Source organism: Carassius carassius, chromosome 16, assembly GCF_963082965.1.
Source record: "Carassius carassius chromosome 16, fCarCar2.1, whole genome shotgun sequence".
NCBI lineage: Eukaryota > Metazoa > Chordata > Actinopteri > Cypriniformes > Cyprinidae > Carassius > Carassius carassius.
The window spans coordinates 3,481,345-3,502,509 of NC_081770.1; the positions used below are offsets into that span (position 1 = coordinate 3,481,345).

General features: G+C 38.3%; 3 protein-coding genes across 7 annotated transcripts in view; all 3 read left to right on the plus strand.

Moving 5' to 3' along the window:
- The window catches only part of LOC132159302 (zinc finger protein 208-like), a 164,080-nt gene that overhangs the window by 38,125 nt on the left and 104,790 nt on the right, over positions 1-21,165 (plus strand). The window lies entirely within an intron of this gene.
- The window catches only part of LOC132159443 (zinc finger protein 501-like), a 69,537-nt gene that overhangs the window by 4,366 nt on the left and 44,006 nt on the right, over positions 1-21,165 (plus strand). The window lies entirely within an intron of this gene.
- On the plus strand, positions 4-13,857 carry LOC132159448 (gastrula zinc finger protein XlCGF49.1-like). Its single transcript, XM_059568943.1, has 2 exons — positions 4-148; positions 13,065-13,857. Exons 1-2 carry the CDS (start codon positions 100-102, stop codon positions 13,835-13,837), a joined length of 822 nt encoding a protein of 273 aa, XP_059424926.1. The 5' UTR covers positions 4-99; the 3' UTR covers positions 13,838-13,857.

Sequence of the window (21,165 nt, forward strand, 5' to 3'; positions counted from 1 at the left end):
CTGGAATATTCCCATCAGTCTACAAGTGAAGACGAGCATCAAAGCATCATTAAGAAGTGAAATCCGCAGAGACAGAGTTTATTGAAGAACAGAGAGAACATGAGAGATCCAGAGCCCTGCAGAATGAAACACACTGAAGAACAAACAGGTTTGTGTTTATTCTTGATTCTTCAGTGATGATGAACATTAAGAATATAGAGCTTCAAACAGTTGGTCATATTTTGATTTGTTGTGATAGGAAAGATATATAGAGCTGTTCAATAATATAGCTGAAGCAGCAAATATTGAAGACCCCAATATACTTCAAACGAAATCAAAGAACGAACTGATATGATGTAATTTCGAACAAAGTCAGGCCAAAACGAAGTTTGTTTTGAGTTCATTTTGACAGTTCGAAATGGCTCACCAAAGCAAACTTTCAAGGGGAGTTTTTTTGACTCCCAAACACCTTTGAGTTTCTATTGGTCCGTGGCGGTTACGCAATCTGTGGAGGTGTTCTGAAACTCCACCTTCTTTGACGCGTGATTTTCCTCGGTTCATTCCTCATTCTGCAGAGGTCATCAAGTAGAGCAACATCTCCTGAATACACTGATTGTCGAAAACCTGAGCTGCACAAATATATCCACACTTGTACGATCACTCACGGACAGACTTTAAGGGTGCTTTCACACTTTGTTCACTTGCCTGGCCGAACCCGAGTTAGGTTGCTCCCCCTGCTCCTGCTGGACTGTGTTCATATTATAATATTTGAGTCCGAACCGCGGTTCTTTTGCGTCATCAAGCCAGCAGCTGTTTACCCCGTTGCTTGGTAACGACAGCGCAGGAGAAGGCGGCAAATGCATAACATTACTCTGTGCACTTTTATGTATTACGTTTTTGAACTATTCGTTTTGTTGATAAAGCTTCGGTACATAACGGCACTTGCGTCTGTCTTACGAATTTACTGAAAATGCTTTAAAGAACGTTGAAGGCGAACATTAATGAGATGTACAGCTCTCTGCTTGCAGCGCGTCAGTCACGCTCATCAGGAAAGTGAGTGAAACACACACAAACACATTTTCATCAAATAATTTGTCATTAAAAGCAGTTCACTTCCGCGATTTGGTACGATTGCGTTCACATGAGCAGCGAACCGTACCAGAGTTCATATGAAGTGTACCCCAGACCACCGTTTTTAAGCAGACTGAGGTACGGTTCGGGGGTACGCATCCGAGTACGGAAGACAGCGTTCACATCATCCAAACGAACCGAATTCTGACGTCAATCGACCCCGGGTGCGCACCAAAAGTGCTAGTGTGAAAGCACCCTAAAGATGTAGAGACAGTATATTCAATTCAAGTTTATTTGTATAGCGCTTTTTACAATACAAATCGTTACAAAGCAACTTTACAGAAAATTATGTTTCTACAATATTTAGTAATAGCTTATAAGTGGTGACTGTCAGTTTGTGCACGTATGACAGGATTTGTAGAAAAATTTATACAAGTTGTAGTCAGCCAGATGATGAACATTATTAATATTATTAATAATTTAATATATGATTCACTCACACTTGTAGCAATATTTGTTAGTTCTGTTGTTGATTCAGGGTTAGCATCATCTGAGTTCCTCTGAGGGGTCAGCATCATCTCTTCTCAGGTGTTCTGGATCCAGACTGGAGCTTGTGTAAATCCTAGTTACATCCCGTGGCAAAATATAGAAGGGTCAGTGATGGTTAAGACTTTTTAATAGGCCAATTTTAAAATACCAAAAATATGGATATGTTTGGCCATTTTCTAAACATTTGGAATGTAGTGTACACGTGCCTTTATAAAGAAAAGTAAAAAAATTTACATTTAAGTTAATAATACATAGCCTTAAAAAAGTCATCTGGGGCGACCGTAATATATCTGAAAATTCACATTTTTATGTATCATTAAGACTAGTTGAACTCATATCAGTAATTAGATAAATTGATGAAGAAAGATAAACTTTAGTGCCCTTTCATTTTATGAAAACCATTATTTCACAAGTTTATTCTATAATATCAGAGTCTCCCTCATAATCCAGTTACAATACGGATTTTTACTTTAAAAGCAAAAAAACTGAATTAGCATTTATACAGATATTACACATTCAACAATAGCATACCACTGATTAATATTTGAGGCTAAACTGATGAATATTTGGTTATGAATTTATTCATTTATTCATTCATTTGTTGGTTACCCCGCATGACATATGGTCGCCCCAAATGATAAGAAAACCACAGGTATAAAAATTTCAGTTAAAATGTACACAAAAGAGTTCAAGACGAAAGAAAATTTAACTCTTTTTATTCAAATAACATTTCAACATTTAAATATAACAAATCAGAAGAACATTAACATTTAAAATTATATAATTTTTATTGCAACACACATTAAATGCTTCAAGAACTTAAGAAGCTGAGTAAAGAATCTCTTTTTTGGAACCTTTTTGATTCATTGGACAGGGATGAACACTACTTGTATCTTAATTAACCTTTCAACATTCAAATATCACAAATAATACGTTTCTTTTTCTGGACCCATTTAGCCACACAAGGCAGTGATGAACACGACTTGCATTTATCTAAGCTGAGGTATTGCTGAACTTCACCCAATCTTGGAGAGTCAGCTTTGAGAAGCGTGATGTTGCTGGCTCAGGCTCTGAGATCACAGCATGCACATCTTTTCTGTAGTAGAAAATTAAATCTACAGTTTGTGGCCACATGAAGACGTTTTTGTCACCAGATTGTAGCATACAATTGACCTGCACTTCTTCTCCCACAACCTCAAGCACTTGGCCAACATAAGGCTTTTCATCATAAATGACAATAACAAACTTGCCACAAAGATCTAGATTTTCTTGTTCCCTAGGTGGTTGAGGAGGAGAGCTTGGGGGATTCTCAGTGTTGCACACAGTGCGTCTCACTCTCAGGTCTACTGTTACGGGCTTGTAACAAGGGCATGGACTCCTCTCTGTTTTCCCACAGAAGCATGACACAGTCCTGTGAGTGATCTGTGAAGGCTGGGTAGACCAAACCTGGTGTATTTTAAAGGTGCCCTTCACAGCCTCCAAGTTGTCAGGAATTAGCTCATCACACTTTTCAATGCTTTCTCTGTTTACCCAATAGTGTGTGATGCTTGAGCCTAATCTTGTGTTCAGTATCTCATAGTTGCTGTGGTGTCTGAAGTTCACCACCACTTTGGACAAAGCGATCTGCTTCTCTTTTTATTGCCCCACCAATCCCATCTGGGGCCCCTTTCCCATGAGACTTTTCTGAATAATTCCAGGTCACCTTAGTGAACCCAGAAAGGAAAGGTAGAGTACTGAGGAGGTAGAAGTTGTTTTTATTCCGGTACTGTGTAACCAGCCCATCACTCTGAATGTGGAGGGTTGTGATCTGTGGGAAGGTTTCACGAAGCTCTCCTAAGATGGGCTCTAGATGTGCCCACACCGCCCGCTCGTCATGGCGCAGGCTGTCAGAGAGTGTTGCATAGGACTTTGTTCCATGCACAGTGTACAGAACTGCTGTGAGGATAGTCGCTTGCTGTCTGCTACCTCCAAAGTGAAATGCCTGAACCTCTGTGTTCAGCTTACATGCATAATTCTCTGAGAAGTCAACATGCAGAACAGCTTCACACCCTGTGATGTTTTGTTTAAGGTAGCGGAATTGCTCTGCCTGGTGCAGCCAGTTAAACTGATGTATCGCCAAGGACTCTAACTTCTGAGAGAAAAGCTCCATCAAGTCCTTGATGGTTCCACTATAGATCCGTTTCACCATGTTGCCAAACATTCTCTCTCCATTTGTGGAAGTTACCCTCTTCCACTGCTCCCAGGTGACTTCTGAGCTGCTCTCTGTCTCAAGGAATTCTACCTCCTCAAAGCAGCACTTGGCACAAACACGGTCCATACAATCCTCTGCTGTAGAGCTTGTTGGCCAGCAGGTGGACATTTTCGTGGTCCATGCATGCACATGTGTCCCGATCCTTGGCTTTTGGCTCAGTGACATAGAAGGGGGGTCTTCTAGCAAACCGCCTGTAAGATAGGTGGAGGCTCTTCTTCATTTCACTATTGTACAGCCCATGGAGCTCTGTGAGTGGCTTTGTGAGAATTCTTTGCTGTTCTTTTATTTTGTTTTTTGTGATTGTATCTTTTTTTCCCTGGTAAAAGTCGACTATTCTCATCTCTATTCAGAAAACTAACAACAGCCAGCTTTCTCTCTTTTGCCAGTTTCTTCCCCCCTTTTGGCTTGAGCCTCTCACTGTGGCTTAACCGTTCTTTTGCCCTTGTCTCACCTTTTCTGGCCCTTTCCTTTTCTCATCTTTGCAAGTTGTTTCCTCAGATTTATGTTTAGCTTTCTTAATTCATGCTTCTCAGCCTGCAGTCGTTTACAACGTTTACATCTTTTCTCTCTGGTGTGGAGGACATCTGTGGATGGAAATCCTCATTTTGCATCCACCACCACACACCCCCCTGGACTCTCTTGCTGCCCCTCCACTCCTTCTACACCTGCTGGATCTGGCAGAGTGTTCTCTATGGATTGAGGTGTCAGATCCAACATTGCCTTCTCCATCTTTCTTCTCTCCCTGTATCCTCTGGATGCAGCCTTCCACTTGTTTCTCAGATTATTCCTCTCCCTCTCTGATAACTCATCTGACTTCACATATGGAATCTTCCCCTCATGCATTCTTTTTTGGTAGCCGAAACAATAGTGTACAGAGTTGTTCATCAACAACAAGATAAACATTCTACACCTGTGCTCTTTCCTCCTTATCCTGAACCTACTCTCTTTAGAGAACAGCTGTTTCGGTGACCAGTGTTTAACCCTCTGGGGACGGATTGGGCGGTACCGCCCAAAATGGCATACTTTTACAAATGTGTAGTTATCTCAAAAACTATTAATGCTAGAGAGATGCGGTTTTTTTTGCCGTCTTCCTCAGATTCCACTGAAAACAGTGGTATCCAGTTTGTATATTAAACACGCTTCCCTTATTGCGCAATACCACTGCGTAAACAGGCCAATGAAAACTATTATGTTAGGCAGATTCAACACGCAACAACCAATGTAAAAACCGCTGGGAGGAATATTTTTCTAACCCAATCAGAGGAAGGTTACCATGATTTATTCTAGCCATTCAGAGGACTCTGTAGCTCTGCTGTAGCCTTGTAAAAGCTGGGCTGGACTATAGTAAAACGACCTCCAGCCAGGTGTAATCAATAACCGATCGGAGAATCAGCATGAGGTGGAGAAAGCAGAAAGCGATCGGAGTGTTACAGAGAACGATCGGAGTATTAGCGAGCACAAAGAGATAAATTCGAGAGAGATATAGCATTATTACAGAATTGTTTTATCAAAATTGCAAGCAGTAAAAGATTTAGGGCAGAACAAGCTCTGGAACAATTACTGGAAAGTGACGAGGGGAAATCTGGAGCAGACAGCTTTTACACAGATGACGAAGTATTTTACCAGGATGGGGAAGATCCATTTGAGGACTGGTATGTAACTTCAAATAACCTCTTTATCATTATAATTTATTATATCATACATCTTGAGTATGTATATGTTTTGGATTTTTAGTCAGATAGCGATTGAGGCATGAATTATTTGTTTTAGTGTACCATACTACTCTTTCCCTGTAAACTCAGTTCAAGAGTGGTGTGCAATTTGTTTCAATAGACTGACTTACTCAACTAAGTAAACTGCTCAGGTCAAGAGAGGTGAAATGTGTTTTTAGTGTACAGTGGAGTTTCATAGGGTTACATGATTTTATAGGAGTTATTTTTTCTACATTGAATTTTGACACAAAAAAAGCTTCCAGTTTGATTGTGTATTTGCTCTGATGCAGGATGCAGACAGGACAACTCGCCGCACACCCCTACCCATTGTCCCTTGGACCCAGCAAACCCTGCACACAAGCCTGCAGATGTCAGAAAGTACTGTGAGCACTGCAAGGCAAGCAAAGTGTACAACAAGACCTCCTGGCCTTGCTTTGCTCACTGGCATGCCTAGGACTGTTTGTAAAAAAAGTTAATTATTTAATTGTTCTTTACACATTTGATTAAACAATAACACATTTCTGTCAAGCAAAGAGTTTGAAAAAATTTTTTTTTTTCAAAAACTGTTCTATATTGTGTGTTTTTCAGTAATAAATGACAAAAAAAATCTAATTTTCGTTTTTGAAATTCTCTAGTTTATTGTACAATTTTTCACTCATACTTCCTTTATAAACGCATTGCATGCATGCTTATGGTAGCTTAGGGTCTTCTGAATCCATCGATACCAAATACATGGTGGCCCATCATCATTACATATGGTTTATAAGCCGAAATGTAAAAATAGAGAAAACAGACCAAAAAGGGCTTAGTCCCAAAAATAAAAAATAAACGCCTAGGACTGTTTGTAAATAAAGTTAATTATTGAATTGTTCTTTACACATTTGATTGAACATTAACCCATTTCTGTCAAGCAAAGGGTTTGAAAAATATATTTTTGGGTCAAAAACTTTTCACTTTTGTTGTGTGAGGTAGGATTTTCAGTAATAAATGACAAAAATCTTATTTTCGTTTTTGAAATTCTCTAGTTTATTGTACAATTTTTCACTCATACTTCCTTCATAAACATATTGCATGCATGCTTATGGTAGCTTAGGGTCTTCTGAATCCATCGATACCAAATACATGGTGGTCCATCATCATTACATATGGTTTATAAGCCGAAATGTAAAAATAGAGAAAACGGACCAAAAAGGGCTTAGTACCCTAAGGGTTAATAGCTCATTGTAGCATACAGTCTAAACTGTTTATTTGATCTACCCTGGTCTCCTACTTTCTGTAGCTCTAGTGACTCTAGCTCACTGCTACAGAAGCTCTTTTTTCTTTACCTCTCTCTTTTCCTTGCAAGATACTCTGCTCTTGCTGCAGGGTCGGAGTTGACTTTCTGTCTATGACGAGCAGTCTTCTCTTTGCTTGTTAATCGTGCCATCTAGGAAACAGGTAAAATAGGTTAAAACTTGTTTTAAATGACTAATACATGTATAGTCACATAAATAGAATGTCATTGTGTAGTTTTTTATTTATTTATTTATTTTTTTTATTTTTTTTACATTTTTCCTGTAGGATTGTACTACAACAACAAAAAAAAAAATGTTTATCCCTATAAAAGGAATGGAAAATGGCTGAATTTAAATAAAAAAATAAAGTATACAAATAATTATGCTTAAACAATTAACTCTATGTATATATTTTATGTATAGAATATGAAAACTACAAATATAGGACATATATCTATCATTTAAAACACTCAGCAGTGGTCGCCCCACATGGTACTCGGTCGCCCCATATGATGTTTTCAAGTTCACTCAAGTATAACAGGCTAACATTTAGCCTCAGAAACCAAACTAGCTTCTTCTAGTGACAAAGCACTATCAAATTTATCATCAAAATATAGATTTGTGGGAAAAAAATTATAATTCACAGTTTTGGGGTGGTTGCCCCACATGATGACCAAAAGTGACTACGACATTACAGCAGTTAAAAAACAACTTTTTCTTACTATATGAGAGAGACTGATTTACCTTACAGTCGTTTGCAGGGGGTCTTCACTTGTGTCTGGCTGATGCAATATCCCATCCTTGATGTTTTTCAAAATAAAGGTCCCAAAATTGTGGTTTGTTGATGGTCGCCCCGGATGATATGGATAGAATCAACTTAATTCGGACAACATTCGTTTGTATATCATGATAGAAATATATGTGCAAATGCTTTATAGTTTTGTCAATGGATGTAAAACATGTTTGAAATTATGCCAACTAGGAAAAGGGATATATTTAAGTTGATTTAAACTGTTTTTAAACCAGTTGTCCTAACAAAAGTCAAGGCTGGACGGTCGCCCCATATGATGTTTTGGCACTTCGGATAGCAGAAAAATTATGAAAAACTAAAAAATTTGGAGAAGTTAGAGTGGTTTAGTAGGTGAAGAAGGTATAACAAGTAGATGAGAAATTTTTATGTATTTTTTATTTTTTTCTGCAAAATAAAATGAACCCGGACAGAAAAAGGGGGCGTCACGTCATTGACCCAGAAACAAAATAGAGACATCATTAGCATAGCTGCTGTTCCAACAAAGTAAAATTAATTAGTTTAACCCAAGCTTAAGAATAAGAATGCACATTTGATCAGATACAACTATACTCACAGTTTAAGATACATTATTGAAATGCTTGGCGAAAGAGTTGCGTTTTTAATCTAGATTTAAACAGAGAGAGTGTGTCTGAACCCCGAACATTATCAAGAAGGCTATTCCAGAGTTTGGGAGCCAAATGTGAGAAAGCTCTACCTCCTTTAGTGGACTTTGCTATCCTAGGAACTACCAAAAGTCCAGCGTTTTGTGACCTTAGGGAGCGTGATGGATTTTAACGTGGTAGAAGCTTGGCAATGTTTCTAAGATGGAAGAATGCAGTTTTTGTAACATGGGAAATATGATTTTCAAAAGACAAGTTGCTGTCTAATATAACACCCAGATTTTTGACTGTAGAAGAAGTAACAGTACATCTGTCTAGTTGCAGATTGTAATCTACAAGATTCTGTGTAGTGTTTTTTGGTCCAATAATTAATATTTCTGTCTTATCCGAATTTAATTGGAGAAAATTATTGGTCCTCCAATCTTTTACATTTTTAACACACTCTGTTAGCTTAGATAATTTAGAGGTCTCATCTGGTCTCGTTGAGATATATAGCTGAGTATCATCCGCATAACAGTGGAAGCTAATTCCGTGTTTTCTAATAATATTAACAAGGGGCAACATGTATATTGAAAATAGAAGGGGACCTAGGACGGATCCTTGTGGCACTCCATATTTTACTGATGATAAATAAGATGACTCCCCATTTGAGTAAACAAAATGGTAGCGATCGGACAGGTAGGATCTAAACCATCTTAGAGCCTGCCCTTGAATACCTGTATAGTTTTGTAATCGATCTATGAGTATGTCATGGTCTATGGTGTCGAACGTTGCACTAAGATCAAGTAAAACTAGAAATGAGATGCAGCCTTGATCTGACGCAAGAAGCAGGTCATTTGTAATTTTAACAAGTGCAGTTTCTGTGCAATGGTGGGGCCAGAAACCTGACTGAAAATCTTCATACAGATCATTTTTGTGCAGGAACGTGCTCAATTGAGCAGACACAACTTTTTCAAAAATTTTAGACATAAATGGAAGATTTGAAATAGGCCTATAATTTGACAGTTCACTAGGATCTAGTTTTGGTTTCTTAATAAGAGGCTTAATAACCGACAGCTTGAATGGTTTTGGGACGTGACCTAAAGATAATGACGAGTTAATAATATTGAGGAGCGGTTCTTCGGCTACAGGTAACAACTCTTTCAGTAATTTAGTGGGTACAGGATCTAATAAACATGTTGTTGGTTTAGATACAGTGATAAGTTTATTTAGCTCTTCCTGTCCTATATTTGTAAGGCACTGCAGTTTATCTTTGGGTGCGATGGATGAAACTGAAGTGTTAGACGCTGTAGAATCTACATTCGCTATTGAATTTCTAATGTTATCTATTTTATCAGTGAAGAAATTCATAAAGTCATTACTATTTAACGGTGGAATATTTGAATCAGGTGGCGTCTGGTAATTTGTTAATTTAGCCACTGTGCTAAATAAAAACCTTGGATTGTTTTGGTTATTTTCTATGAGTTTGTGGATATGCTCTGCCCTAGCAGTTTTTAGAGCCTGTCTATAGCTGGACATACTGTATTTCCATGCTATGTATTTCCAACTCTTAAAAACTTCCAAGTTAGTTTTTCTCCATTTGCGTTCAAGACTACTAGTTACTTTCTTGAGAGAGTGAGTATTACTATTATACCATGGCACAGTACGTTTTTCTCTAACCTTTTTCAATTTGATCGGGGCAACAGCTTCTAATGTATTAGAGAAAATAGTGCCCATGTTGTCAGTCATTTCGTCTATGTATTTTTGGGGACAAATAGCAGTTGAGATAGATCAGGCAGGTTATTTGCGAATCTGTCTTTGGTGGCTGGAACAATAGTTCTGCCCAGACAGTAACGCTGAGACATATAGTTAATATCAGTTATACGCAGCATGCACGAAAGAGGGAAATGAAAAAAAAGAGGGCCTGTAATATCATCACATTGAGGTACGATATCTATAGCAGTTAGATCGATTCCATGCGATATAATTAAATCTAGTGTATGATTAAAACGATGAGTGGGCCCGGTGACATTTTGCTTAACTCCAAAAGAGATTATTAGGTCAGTAAATGCAAGTCCTAATGCATCATTTGTATTATCAATGTGAGTATTAAAATCTCCCATGATTAGCGCCTTATCAACTGTAACTAGAAGGTCTGAGAGGAAATCTGCAAATTCTTTTAGGAATTCTGTATACGGCCCTGGTGGTCTATACACAGTAGCCAGAGCAAGAGATACATTAGGTTTCTTTTTCATGTCTGACAGTGTAACATTTAGCAGAAGTATTTCAAAAGAGTTAAACCTGTATCCTGTTTTCTGGGTAACATTGAGAATATCACTATATATTGTTGCAACACCTCCTCCACGACCAGTCTGACGGGGCTCATGCTTATAACAGTAGTTTGGTGGAGTCGACTCATTTAGACCAAAGTAATCATTTGGTTTAAGCCAGGTTTCAGTCAAGCAGAGTACATCAAAACTATTTTCTGTGATCATTTCATTTACAATAACTGATTTGGGTGTGAGTTATCTAATATTTATGAACCCAAACTTTAAAGATTGTTTTTGTTCATTTCCTTTACATGTTTCTGGTTTAATCACGATAAGATTTTTTCTAGATCCTACATTAAATTTATATATTGACCTCACTATTCGGGGAAGAGACACAGTCTTAATAGATTGTACAGCGCAAGTACTTTTATCATTTAAGCGGGTGGAACAAAAGTCATTATAATAGTTATCTGAGAATTGTCTTACTAGTCACATGGAGCGAAGTGTCCTGGAGATGTCAGAAAGCAGCTCCGCTCCGACTCTGCTGGGGTGTAAGCCATCAGCGCGAAACAGCCTAGGACGCTCCCAGAAAAGATTCCAGTTATTAACAAATAGCAGTTTCTGTTCTCTACACCATGACAACAACCATTCCTTTAAAGCAACAAGTCTACTGAACTTTTCGTGTCCTCGTCGATACGTGGGCAGTGGTCCTGACACGATGATCGTCGCCGCGGGCGTCATGCTGCGAACCGTCTCGATCAGGCTGCTGAAGTCCCTCTTCAGCGTCTCCATCTGCCGCAGCGTGGTGTCGTTAACCCCGGCTGCTCTGGAGCTCTCGTCGGCCTTCAGGATCACGGGTATCTGCGCAGAAACATCGAGAACACGAGCACCAGGGAAACAATGAGTGTGCACTTTACCTTCGGCTTACGTAGCATGGACGTGTCGGACGATGGAGTCTCCGATGATCACAGCATCGCGTCCTGTTTTGCGGAGGGGAGCGAAGCGGTTCCGGATGGAGATCTCGAAGGCAGGAGGGGGAGAAGTCGACGCCCGGGGCCTGGCTCGCATCCTCCGCTGTGGATGCACCCAGGGTCCGTGGTGTCCCGTCGCCGGAGTGAAAGACATCTGGGAAGATCGCGTCCTGGGTGTTCCGGGCCTGTGCAGAGAAACACACGGAGTAGACATGGTGGGACTGTTAACAGCACGCTGATCGCTCGAACGTGTCCTCGCCTGCAATCAAAGGTAGACATTCATCCGCCATTAAAGCAAGTAACAGTGAATACAGCAGTGGTAATGTGTGTGAATAGAGTATTAGCAATGTAAGCGCAGTTAGCAGCAACCACGCCGCTGATGCTAACGGGCTATAAGCTAATAGTGGACCTGGGAGATCAAAATAAAACTAGTGATAACGAGGCGCTCTGATTGTTTTTGTTGTAGAATACAATAGAGGATATATTCACACGTTATATAAACGGAAATGATGGTGTTTAAAATTGATTTTTAAGATAAAAATAGTCGATAAAAAGAATATAGTGACAGAGCTCAACGCAGTACGGGCGCCAACAACAAACAGGAAATGACGGCAAACAGGAAGTGACGCCAACAACAAACAACATAATTCATTCCTAGAAAGAAATAGCAATGAAGCTTGGTGTCGACGACCCGGAGTTATGCAAAAAGTGAAGCAGAGAAACATCCGAGACAAGTTTTCCAAAGCCATGAAAAGAATGAAAGGAAAGAGTAAAGATATAAGGTAGCAAGCACCAAATACAAGTTTCAAATAAATGTTACACCATACTGCTGCTGTTGTTCTTTCAATAAGCGAATTTAAAGGGTATACAGTAAATAAAATGCCAAACGAACATACGATAATAAACCTTTGTTTTTATCAAAACAATTTATCCAGTTTAATAAAATGAATAATAAAAGAAAGCAACAAACTGATTCCAATATTTTTTTCCCACATCATGCTAAAGTTTTAGACTGTGAGACATTCACACATCTCATAAAGGACTGATTATGGAATGGTTCTTTTGTATTGCAAACATGATACTTGACTCTGAACTGCTGCTTATCATTATTCTTTTGTCTATAATCTGACCATTGGTGCCCGTCTCACACCTAGTTTTCCTACACTTCTTCATTTCATTGTTGTTTTGTTTAGGGGATACACGGGAGCGTCGTGACACGTTTACATTAATCTACACCCCACCTCCAGCAGCGCGGGGGTGTCGGATAGTTCATTAACAGTATACCGTCGCTTAAACTTTTCTAACTTCTTTTTGCCCCGAAATGAAGAATGAAAACGAACTTCGTTTGAAGTATATCGGGGGCCTTAAGGGTTCTTACTATAGAAACGTGGGATTTGTATCTAATGTTTTAAAATGTTTAATAATTATTATTATTAAGTGTAACTGGAAGAACAATGTACATCACTCCAGTAAAGATTCAGGGACATAACATTTATATATGTATCAAAATGATCAAAATATTTTGTATAGCACTTGGGTTATCAGGGTTAATTTTTGTCTTTTAACATTTCTCTTTGTGATTTTTACTTTTATTTTAGAGTTGATTGAAGAAAACGAGGAGCATGAAGAACTGAATAAAGAGGAGCAGAAGCAACATGTCCAAACTGGAGAAAACTCTTTGAGTTGCTCTCAAACCAAACAGAAAGATTTAAAGAAGAGAAGAGACAAGAAATCTTTCACCTGCACTCAGTGTGGAAAGAGTTTGACAAACAAACAGGGTCTTGAGATTCACATGAGGATCCACACTGGAGAGAAACCTTACAGATGTGATCGGTGTGAGAAGAGTTTTACACAATCATCAAACCTTAAGATGCACATGAACATCCACACTGGAGAGAAACCTTATGAATGTGATCAATGTGGAAAAACATTTTTGACGGCTTCAAACCTGAAGGAGCACCTGAGAGTTCATTCAAAGGAGAAACCACATTCATGTTCTTTGTGTGGAAAGAGGTTTTCACATCTGCAGAGTTTAAAAGTACATCAGAAGATACACACTGGTGTGAAAGAATATATGTGCTTTGAGTGTGAGAAGACTTTTATTAGAGCTGAAAGTTTGAAACAGCACCAGAGGATCCACACTGGAGAGAAACCTTACAAGTGTTCACACTGCGACAAGAGATTCAGTCAGTCAGCACATCTGAAATCACATGAGAGGATTCACACTGGAGAGAAACCGTATCACTGCACTGTATATGGGAAGAGTTTCCGTAATTCATATTTTCTACTTAAGCATATCAAAGAACATTCACAGTCATTAGTAGGGGATACACAAACTAATCGACTACTCTACTTCAATGCTCTGCCATGACGCTTTAAGCTTGATGTTGACTAGTCCAGACTAATTATCTCATAAGAAACAACAACAACAAAAGTGCAGATGTGAATAATGTAGTGCTTCAGTGATTTTAATGGGAGTTTTTGAGAGTGCCTGAACTCTGGCTAGACTGAATGAAAATGTTCTTGATAATGTAAATTTTCTTTACTCTCTGTAAAATGAAAGCATTAAAATAAGTAACTTACAATATTGTTATTAAAATTTACATTAAATGCAAATTTAGTCGTATCAAAATATTTTATGGCATATGGCACTTAAGTAAAAAGTCCGGGTTTTATGTGTAGTTAATAATTACACTATTTTTCCATTTATTGATCAAATAACAATCTATAAAGTTGCAAAACTTGTTTACTTACACGTTTGAGAATCGAGATATTTCCTGATATATTAAGCATGTTTGGAATTGTTTTGAATAAAAAGGAAAAATAAATAAAACATAATCCTATATCAGTTATACAGTGCTTTCGTAGCATGACTTATACCCCCCAATGCGCCTCCTCAAAAATCACGAGGGGTCTGGTCTTTTTATGTTATTTGACTAAACTATTATTATATTACAGTACTTCTTTTTTAGCACGTAGAGTGCCTTAAAAATAATTATCACAACACTGGTAAGTAGGGATGCACCGAAATGAAATTCTTTGCCGAACCCGAAGCCGAATAATAATGAAATGCTTGGCCGAAGGCTGAATACCGAACGCGGTGTTTCGCATTTTTTCCATTTATTTTGCCAATTTTTTCACCATTACAATAATTAAATAGTAAAAATTTGCTTTTTACTAATTTGTGTTGCTTTTCAGATAAATAAATCAAATAACAAAAATACAATTTCAAAATATTTATTGAACACTGAACATTTTTGAACATTCCAGCAAATATTATACAAACAAAGCACAATATAACATGGAATTTGTCAAAGTTAGCATAAATTAATCAAATCAAATCTCCATATGGACCAGTATCTGTAAATGTTAAGCCGCAAAAGTTGTTTGAAATATGAATCCGTGTTCTGCGCGTCTCTGTGTGAATTAATGAATAGCAGAGACCTGCGGGTTTGTTTACTACATAGACTGAAGCGTGTGACGCTTGCATTAATTTCAGCATCTGAGCTTCAGAGTTCTCTCTCCATCAAGCGATCGGAACTTTTCAGTTCATCTCAATGGACGCACCGCGCACCTGATGCTCTGTAAACTCTTTGTGAAGGCGCACGACTCACCGTCGCTTTACTGATAGCGCGGTTTCTCACACATGCAAAAAAAGAGAGAGCGAGAGTCTTACCCAGTGCCGTCGCTCCCTACACGCAGAGTACGCAGTCTGCATAGGACACCAACTCCCAGAGGGGGAACAATCCCAGTTGCTCAAAAAAAAAAAAAAAAACCTTCCGCCATTCTCCCATCCGCGCTCGCGACCGCTTGCACCTCATGTTTTCGGCTGAATGTTCATAATTGATGGATGAACATCTATGTCTAAAGGACATCAGCAACCCGGGGCAGAGAAAAGAAAACTAAAGAAAGTAAAACAATAATAAAAAAAAGTTGGCTTGACGTTAGATGTTCCACTTTTCTAACGTCAGTAGCATTTGAGGAGAATGACTTACATTCATAAAAACAACTGTAATTGTTCATCTAGGTGACAGCTTTAAAGCACAATTGAATTGAGTGTTGGATATTTATTAAAATAAACTGTAAATCATGTGTAAATTATGCTACTTTTTCACATGGGCTCAAAGGCAAATTTGAAGCTCAATAGCATTTGAGGAGAAAGATTTGCAGTCATAAAACAATTGTAATGTGTTCATTTAGGTGTCAGCTACAATGCACACCTTATACATTTTTAACCACATCAACTCTGGGGACCCACCGGTGGGTCCAATATTGCATATGCCTAATTCTCAAAAAATCAAAATAACAGCTGAAGTGGTTAATATATATTAAAATAAATTATAAATCATTTAGGTAAAAAATAGGCCCATTTATCACTTTCAGGCACATTCCTGTGAACGTTTTTATTATTTTTTTATTTTTACGAAAATTACCCATGGTTTTAACAATAACACCGCAAATCATTGTTCTTGTTGCCATGGTAACTGCAAATTAACCATGGTTTTGTTACTTCAAATAATAATTTACAAAGTATTAATATACTGTAAATATTTTGATGTTGTTGCTATAAAAAAGAGCTAAGCCATCAATAGCCTTTAAAATGACTTAAAATGCATTATATAAAAAAAAAAAACAATGAGGCAATAATGATTGGTTAATAATAACACTGTTAAAATACATAATGTAGGCAAATACAAAATAAACAATTTATGTACGTTATTACAAATGCCTACAAAAGGAGCCAGATGCCATGTAATTGCTGCTGTTACACTTACAGGAGAATCAAATCCTTGTTTAGGCTACTGACCAAACATATAATTCAAATAGTCACTTAATCTTTCATTTTTGGCCACCTTTTTGTTATAGATGACTCAGCCTTTATAATTTCTTCAACAAAAGACATGCATATCACAACCCTTACAAAAATAAACCATGGTTTATCATAATTAAACTGCTTTATTCCCTTTTGCATGATTTCTTAATGCTTGAGACTATAATAATAATACTGAAATTACTATATATAATACTGAAATTTTGGTTACGTGACAACACTAAGGTCTACTATTTTACCACACTGAAAATAGTTAAATTTTCACAAATTACATAATATAAAATATAGGTAGTAACACTTTACAATGTTTGTTAACATTATTGCATTAACTAACAATGAGCAATACATTTGTTATGGTATTTATTAATCTTCGTTAATGTAAGATAATAAAAAAAATTTAGTTCATGTTATTATAAGTACTTAATTTTAATACTGTATTAGTAAATGTTAACATTAAGATTAATAAATGCTTTTAATAAGGGTTTTTCATTGTTAGTTAATGTTAAAAATAGAAACTACTTATAAAGTGTTACCATAATCCAAAATATAAATAAAATCTTAAATTAATTTCCCATACAAGTAGCCTACCTGCTTGCCATCTGCGCCAGGTCAGGAAAGCGGCCTTGATTGGTCCTCCAAAATTCGAGAGGGTTATTGCTCCTGGGGATGGGGACTTCTGAGAGATAGTACCCATCTAACTGTTGAGCGGTCGAGCTTGTCCTCTGTCTTGCAAATGGGTTATTCTCTTGGAGGATCTCATTGAACATGTCAGACAGCGAGACTGTGCGCGGCTCATCTGTAGTACGAGCCCGTTTACTCTCTGCGCTGTTTTTATCTCCTGCGCTGTGCATCACCTGACCGTCTCCATCACCTAGCGGCTTTCCCAAATCCAACTCGGCCTGGATCATTTCTCTTGTGCGCATCTTTTTCCCCACATCCAAGTAATGATCTTTATATCGTGGATCAAGCACAGTCGCGATGCAGTACAGGGGTTCTGAGTCCGCCTGACTAAATCGTGTGCTGACAGCTTCTAAGAGCGCACTTTTAGTTGTTTTCACTCCGTGGTCTGTTTCAGCCTCTTTGTTTAAAAGACGCTTTAGTGCTGCAAGTAAGGGTCTGACGTCTGCCACAGATGCATCAGATGAGCTTATCTCTTTTGTTATCTGCTCAAAGGGGGCGAGAAGAGAGAGAACGTTCTCGATTAACACCCACTGGTATGCGGTGAATGTCGCGGGCAGGTCATGATCTGCTATGTATGTAGCCAAGACTCGCTTTTGTGCAAAAAGGCTTTTCCAGCATATAATATGTACTGTTCCACCTTGTGCTCACAATCTTGTTGGAAACGTTTTTGTGGCATTCCGAACTGTTCTTGGATAGATTGTAGGCGCGCATAAGCAAGTGGTGAATGTTTAAAATGGCCAACAATTTTCCTGCCTATTGCTATCACATCTGCTATACTGCGCTGACTCAACAATCCCTCGTTGACCGCCAGTTGAATTGTGTGTGCCATACACCGTATGCCTTTCAGATTGCTATCTTCCATGGCTTTAGCCATATTTCTTGTGTTGTCACTGACTACCGCATGCACTTTAGATCGGTCGATACGCCAAGTGTCAAACATGTTGGCGAACGCCTCGGATATGGCTACAGCTGTATGGGACCCTCTAAACTCTTGTGAGTGAAGCACAATCTTTTGTAGCTTGAAATCTGTGTCGATCCAGTGCGCAGTTAAACTCCGCATACTAGTGGGGCTCACATCCGAGCTCCAAATATCAGTCGTGAAGCTGAGGGCTGCAATATCTGTAGCCAAAAGCTCATGGACGTTAGTTGAAACGATGTTATACATCTCAGGTAAGCACACGGCTGAGAAATGCCGTCTACTAGTGATGGTGTAACGGGGCTCAATATGGTCTATAAGCCTGCGAAATCCAACATCCTCTACAACAGAGAATGGTTGATCATCCAATGCGATTAATTCCATTATCCTTTTAGTTATACCTTTAGCTTTGGCACTGTCATTGGCGAACTTTTTTGCCTTTTCTAAGAAGTCAGCCACAGATGGAGTGGGTGTCCTAGGACTGGGAGCTACTTTTCTTTTCACTGCTGTTGTTGCCGTAGCCGCCGCCGTGTCTTTCTCGTACTCTGCATGATGTTCGGGGTGTCTTGATTTTAAGTGATAAACTTGAAGTGCTGTACGTTTTTGCAGATGCACCCCCTCTGGACAATTCAGCAGAACAATGTCTGCAAACGGCCGTTTTTGCCTCTTTCTCTGACACTTTAAAGTGCTTCCACACTGCTGACATGTTTGCTGCATAAAGCGCACGCCTCTCACTCTATGCGGGTTATTTGATTGCGTCATTAAAAACGTCATTGTTCGGCAAAATTTATTGAGCCTTTTTACTTATTCAGTATAATAAACCGAATAATTTTGGTTGCCGAACATTCGATGCATCCCTACTGGTAAGGCTTATTCAGATTTTCTCATTCTCTGAATTATCATTATGAAAATAAAAACAATTCAGAAATGAAATAAAAAAATTATTATATTTTAAATGTGACACACAATTTTTTTTCTATAAATAGCAACAATAGTATTTCAATAGCAACAGTGTTTACAACAGCAAGATCACTTTAGTCATTATCTCTCTGGAAATAAATGTAAAAATATCAATTTCAATATAAAATGAATAATATACCTGACCTGCCATCAAAGTGCTGTGTGAAGGATATGAATAACAAATGTAACCTGTAATTTGTTAACATTGCAAAGGTGTTCAATTTTAGACTACAACATTAATAATAATATTTATCACTATATTCCAGTGTATCAGTTTTTTTTAAGTTTTGTATCAATATTTAAGGAGGACTTATTGATTAGGTGTAAGAGTAGTAGTGATGGTTAAAATAATAGATTGATGCTGAAATAGTAAATTGAGCCTTGTTCCTAGATGGACAGAGAGTGGAAAGTAATAGATCCGATGAGGAGATGGAGATAGAGGAAGAAAAAGAGGGAAATGTAGAGGCACAAGTGACAGAAAGAGAGCAGGGAACTGCAAGCCAGGAGACAGAGGCTGGTGAGAAAGAGAAAAATGTAGAGGCACAAGTGTTTTCTATAGTTTTTACTATAACCGCTGTTCTTAATTATGCTGTAGAACAGAGAAGAAAAAGCCATTAGGCTGGGACAATTTAAGACCTTTCAGTTTCTAATCCCAGAGTTATTATTAGGTGGAAAGATTTTTTTATTTTTATTTTTAAACTTAAAATTGTCTTTTCTAATCTGTTTCTTTTTCAAAACTGCATCACAGCATTTGCTGCCGTATCAATACATAATCATCCATATCGATACTAGAGCCCGAAAGATATATCGGCCGGCCGATATTATCGGCCGATATGAGCTTATTGCATTTAAATCGGCATCGGCGTTTATAACGGCTGATGAAACATGAGAAACAGTCTCATGCTTCACTCATGTTATGTGTGTTGCATAGTTTGCCCACCAGAGGGAGGTCTGCAACTCCGCAGTTGACAACAGCGCCAGAAATCCACTACAGGAGAAAGCGATCAGCCAAGCCACGGAGATGTACTGTTTTGACGGTGAGTCTGTCGTTCGTCATGTGAAATGATTTAGTTCATACACTGTATATAAAAACGGTGTGGTAGTTCTAGCTAACGGTCCTATCATTATCACTTCTAAATATTCTGTAACATCACTTACATCCGCTAATGCATTGCTATATTAGATTAGCCACAAAGCTAATACTATGTTTATCAGTGGAAGAGCGCGAACGTTAATAAGAGGTCAAACTATAACGTTAGCGTTTAAATTATCCTAAATATATCTGCAATGTTTCCCACATAATGACCGCGTAACTGTGGCAGGGGGGCGCGTGTAGTCAATGACTAGAAGTTATGTACAGCGTGCCTCGAAAAAACAAGAACTGTTATGTTATTCTAGGGCTGAAACGATTCCTCGAGTAACTCGATTACAAAAAATGATTGAGGCAAATTCCTCTGCCTCAAAGCCTCTTTTAATTTATTTTAAACTCACGTCAGGTTCTTTGGCAATGATTGTTTTTTTAATGTGACACAACGTGTTTACGTCAACCACAAATCGGAAGGAGACACAAGTGCTGCGTCCGAAATGGCATACTGCAAGGAGTCAGCAATGTTTTGATTTGAGGGCACGGGCAAACGTAAAGAGAACGTTGTGGCGTGTGTCCATTGCAAGATAGAGCTGGCATACCACAACTAGGGCCCTATGATTTCCGCGATGCAGTAAACGCGTAGGGAATGGCGGAATCCAGTCATAAAAACGGAATTTACAGTTTTACGCGGAATGGCAAGGAATTTGCCAAATTTTGAATGAATTCATTAAAAATAGGTCATTTCACTTACATCAAATCACGATATGGACGAATATCTTTAAATATTGAGCCGGAATAGTCTGTTTAAATATGAATCCTGTATGTTCTATGTGTCTCTGTTAATGAATGGCGCAGAAGCGCCTCTTCATTCATTAAACACACGTAAGCGCGCATTAAGCTCGCGGTGAATTCAGCGTCTGCTGTCTCACTAAATAAGAACGTGAACACATGAACAACATCTCCAGAACTGCTCTGACAGTCACTTCATGAGCATTTGACCGTTAGATTTGAGTAAAAATAGCGTCACATCACATACACAGAACTGTAAAGGTATGCCAACCCGTCAAAATAAAAGTCCAGTTAAAGACTGTTGTTCAGCAGAATATACATGTACATTGTACATAGCCTATCACTAAAAACTTTTTTTTTTAAGTTTTAATCACACAACATTTCTTCCATGTTTTATTTTTTTATAGTAAATTACCTTTGTTTACCAAAAAGTTA

Excerpts from the sequence above, each read along its gene's own strand:
- LOC132159448 (XM_059568943.1), top strand. The coding sequence starts at position 100 with ATGAGAGATCCAGAGCCCTGCAGAATGAAACACACTGAAGAACAAACA. Across the intron at positions 149-13,064 it reads ACACACTGAAGAACAAACAG|AGTTGATTGAAGAAAACGAG; the intron begins GTTTGTGTTTAT and ends CTTTTATTTTAG.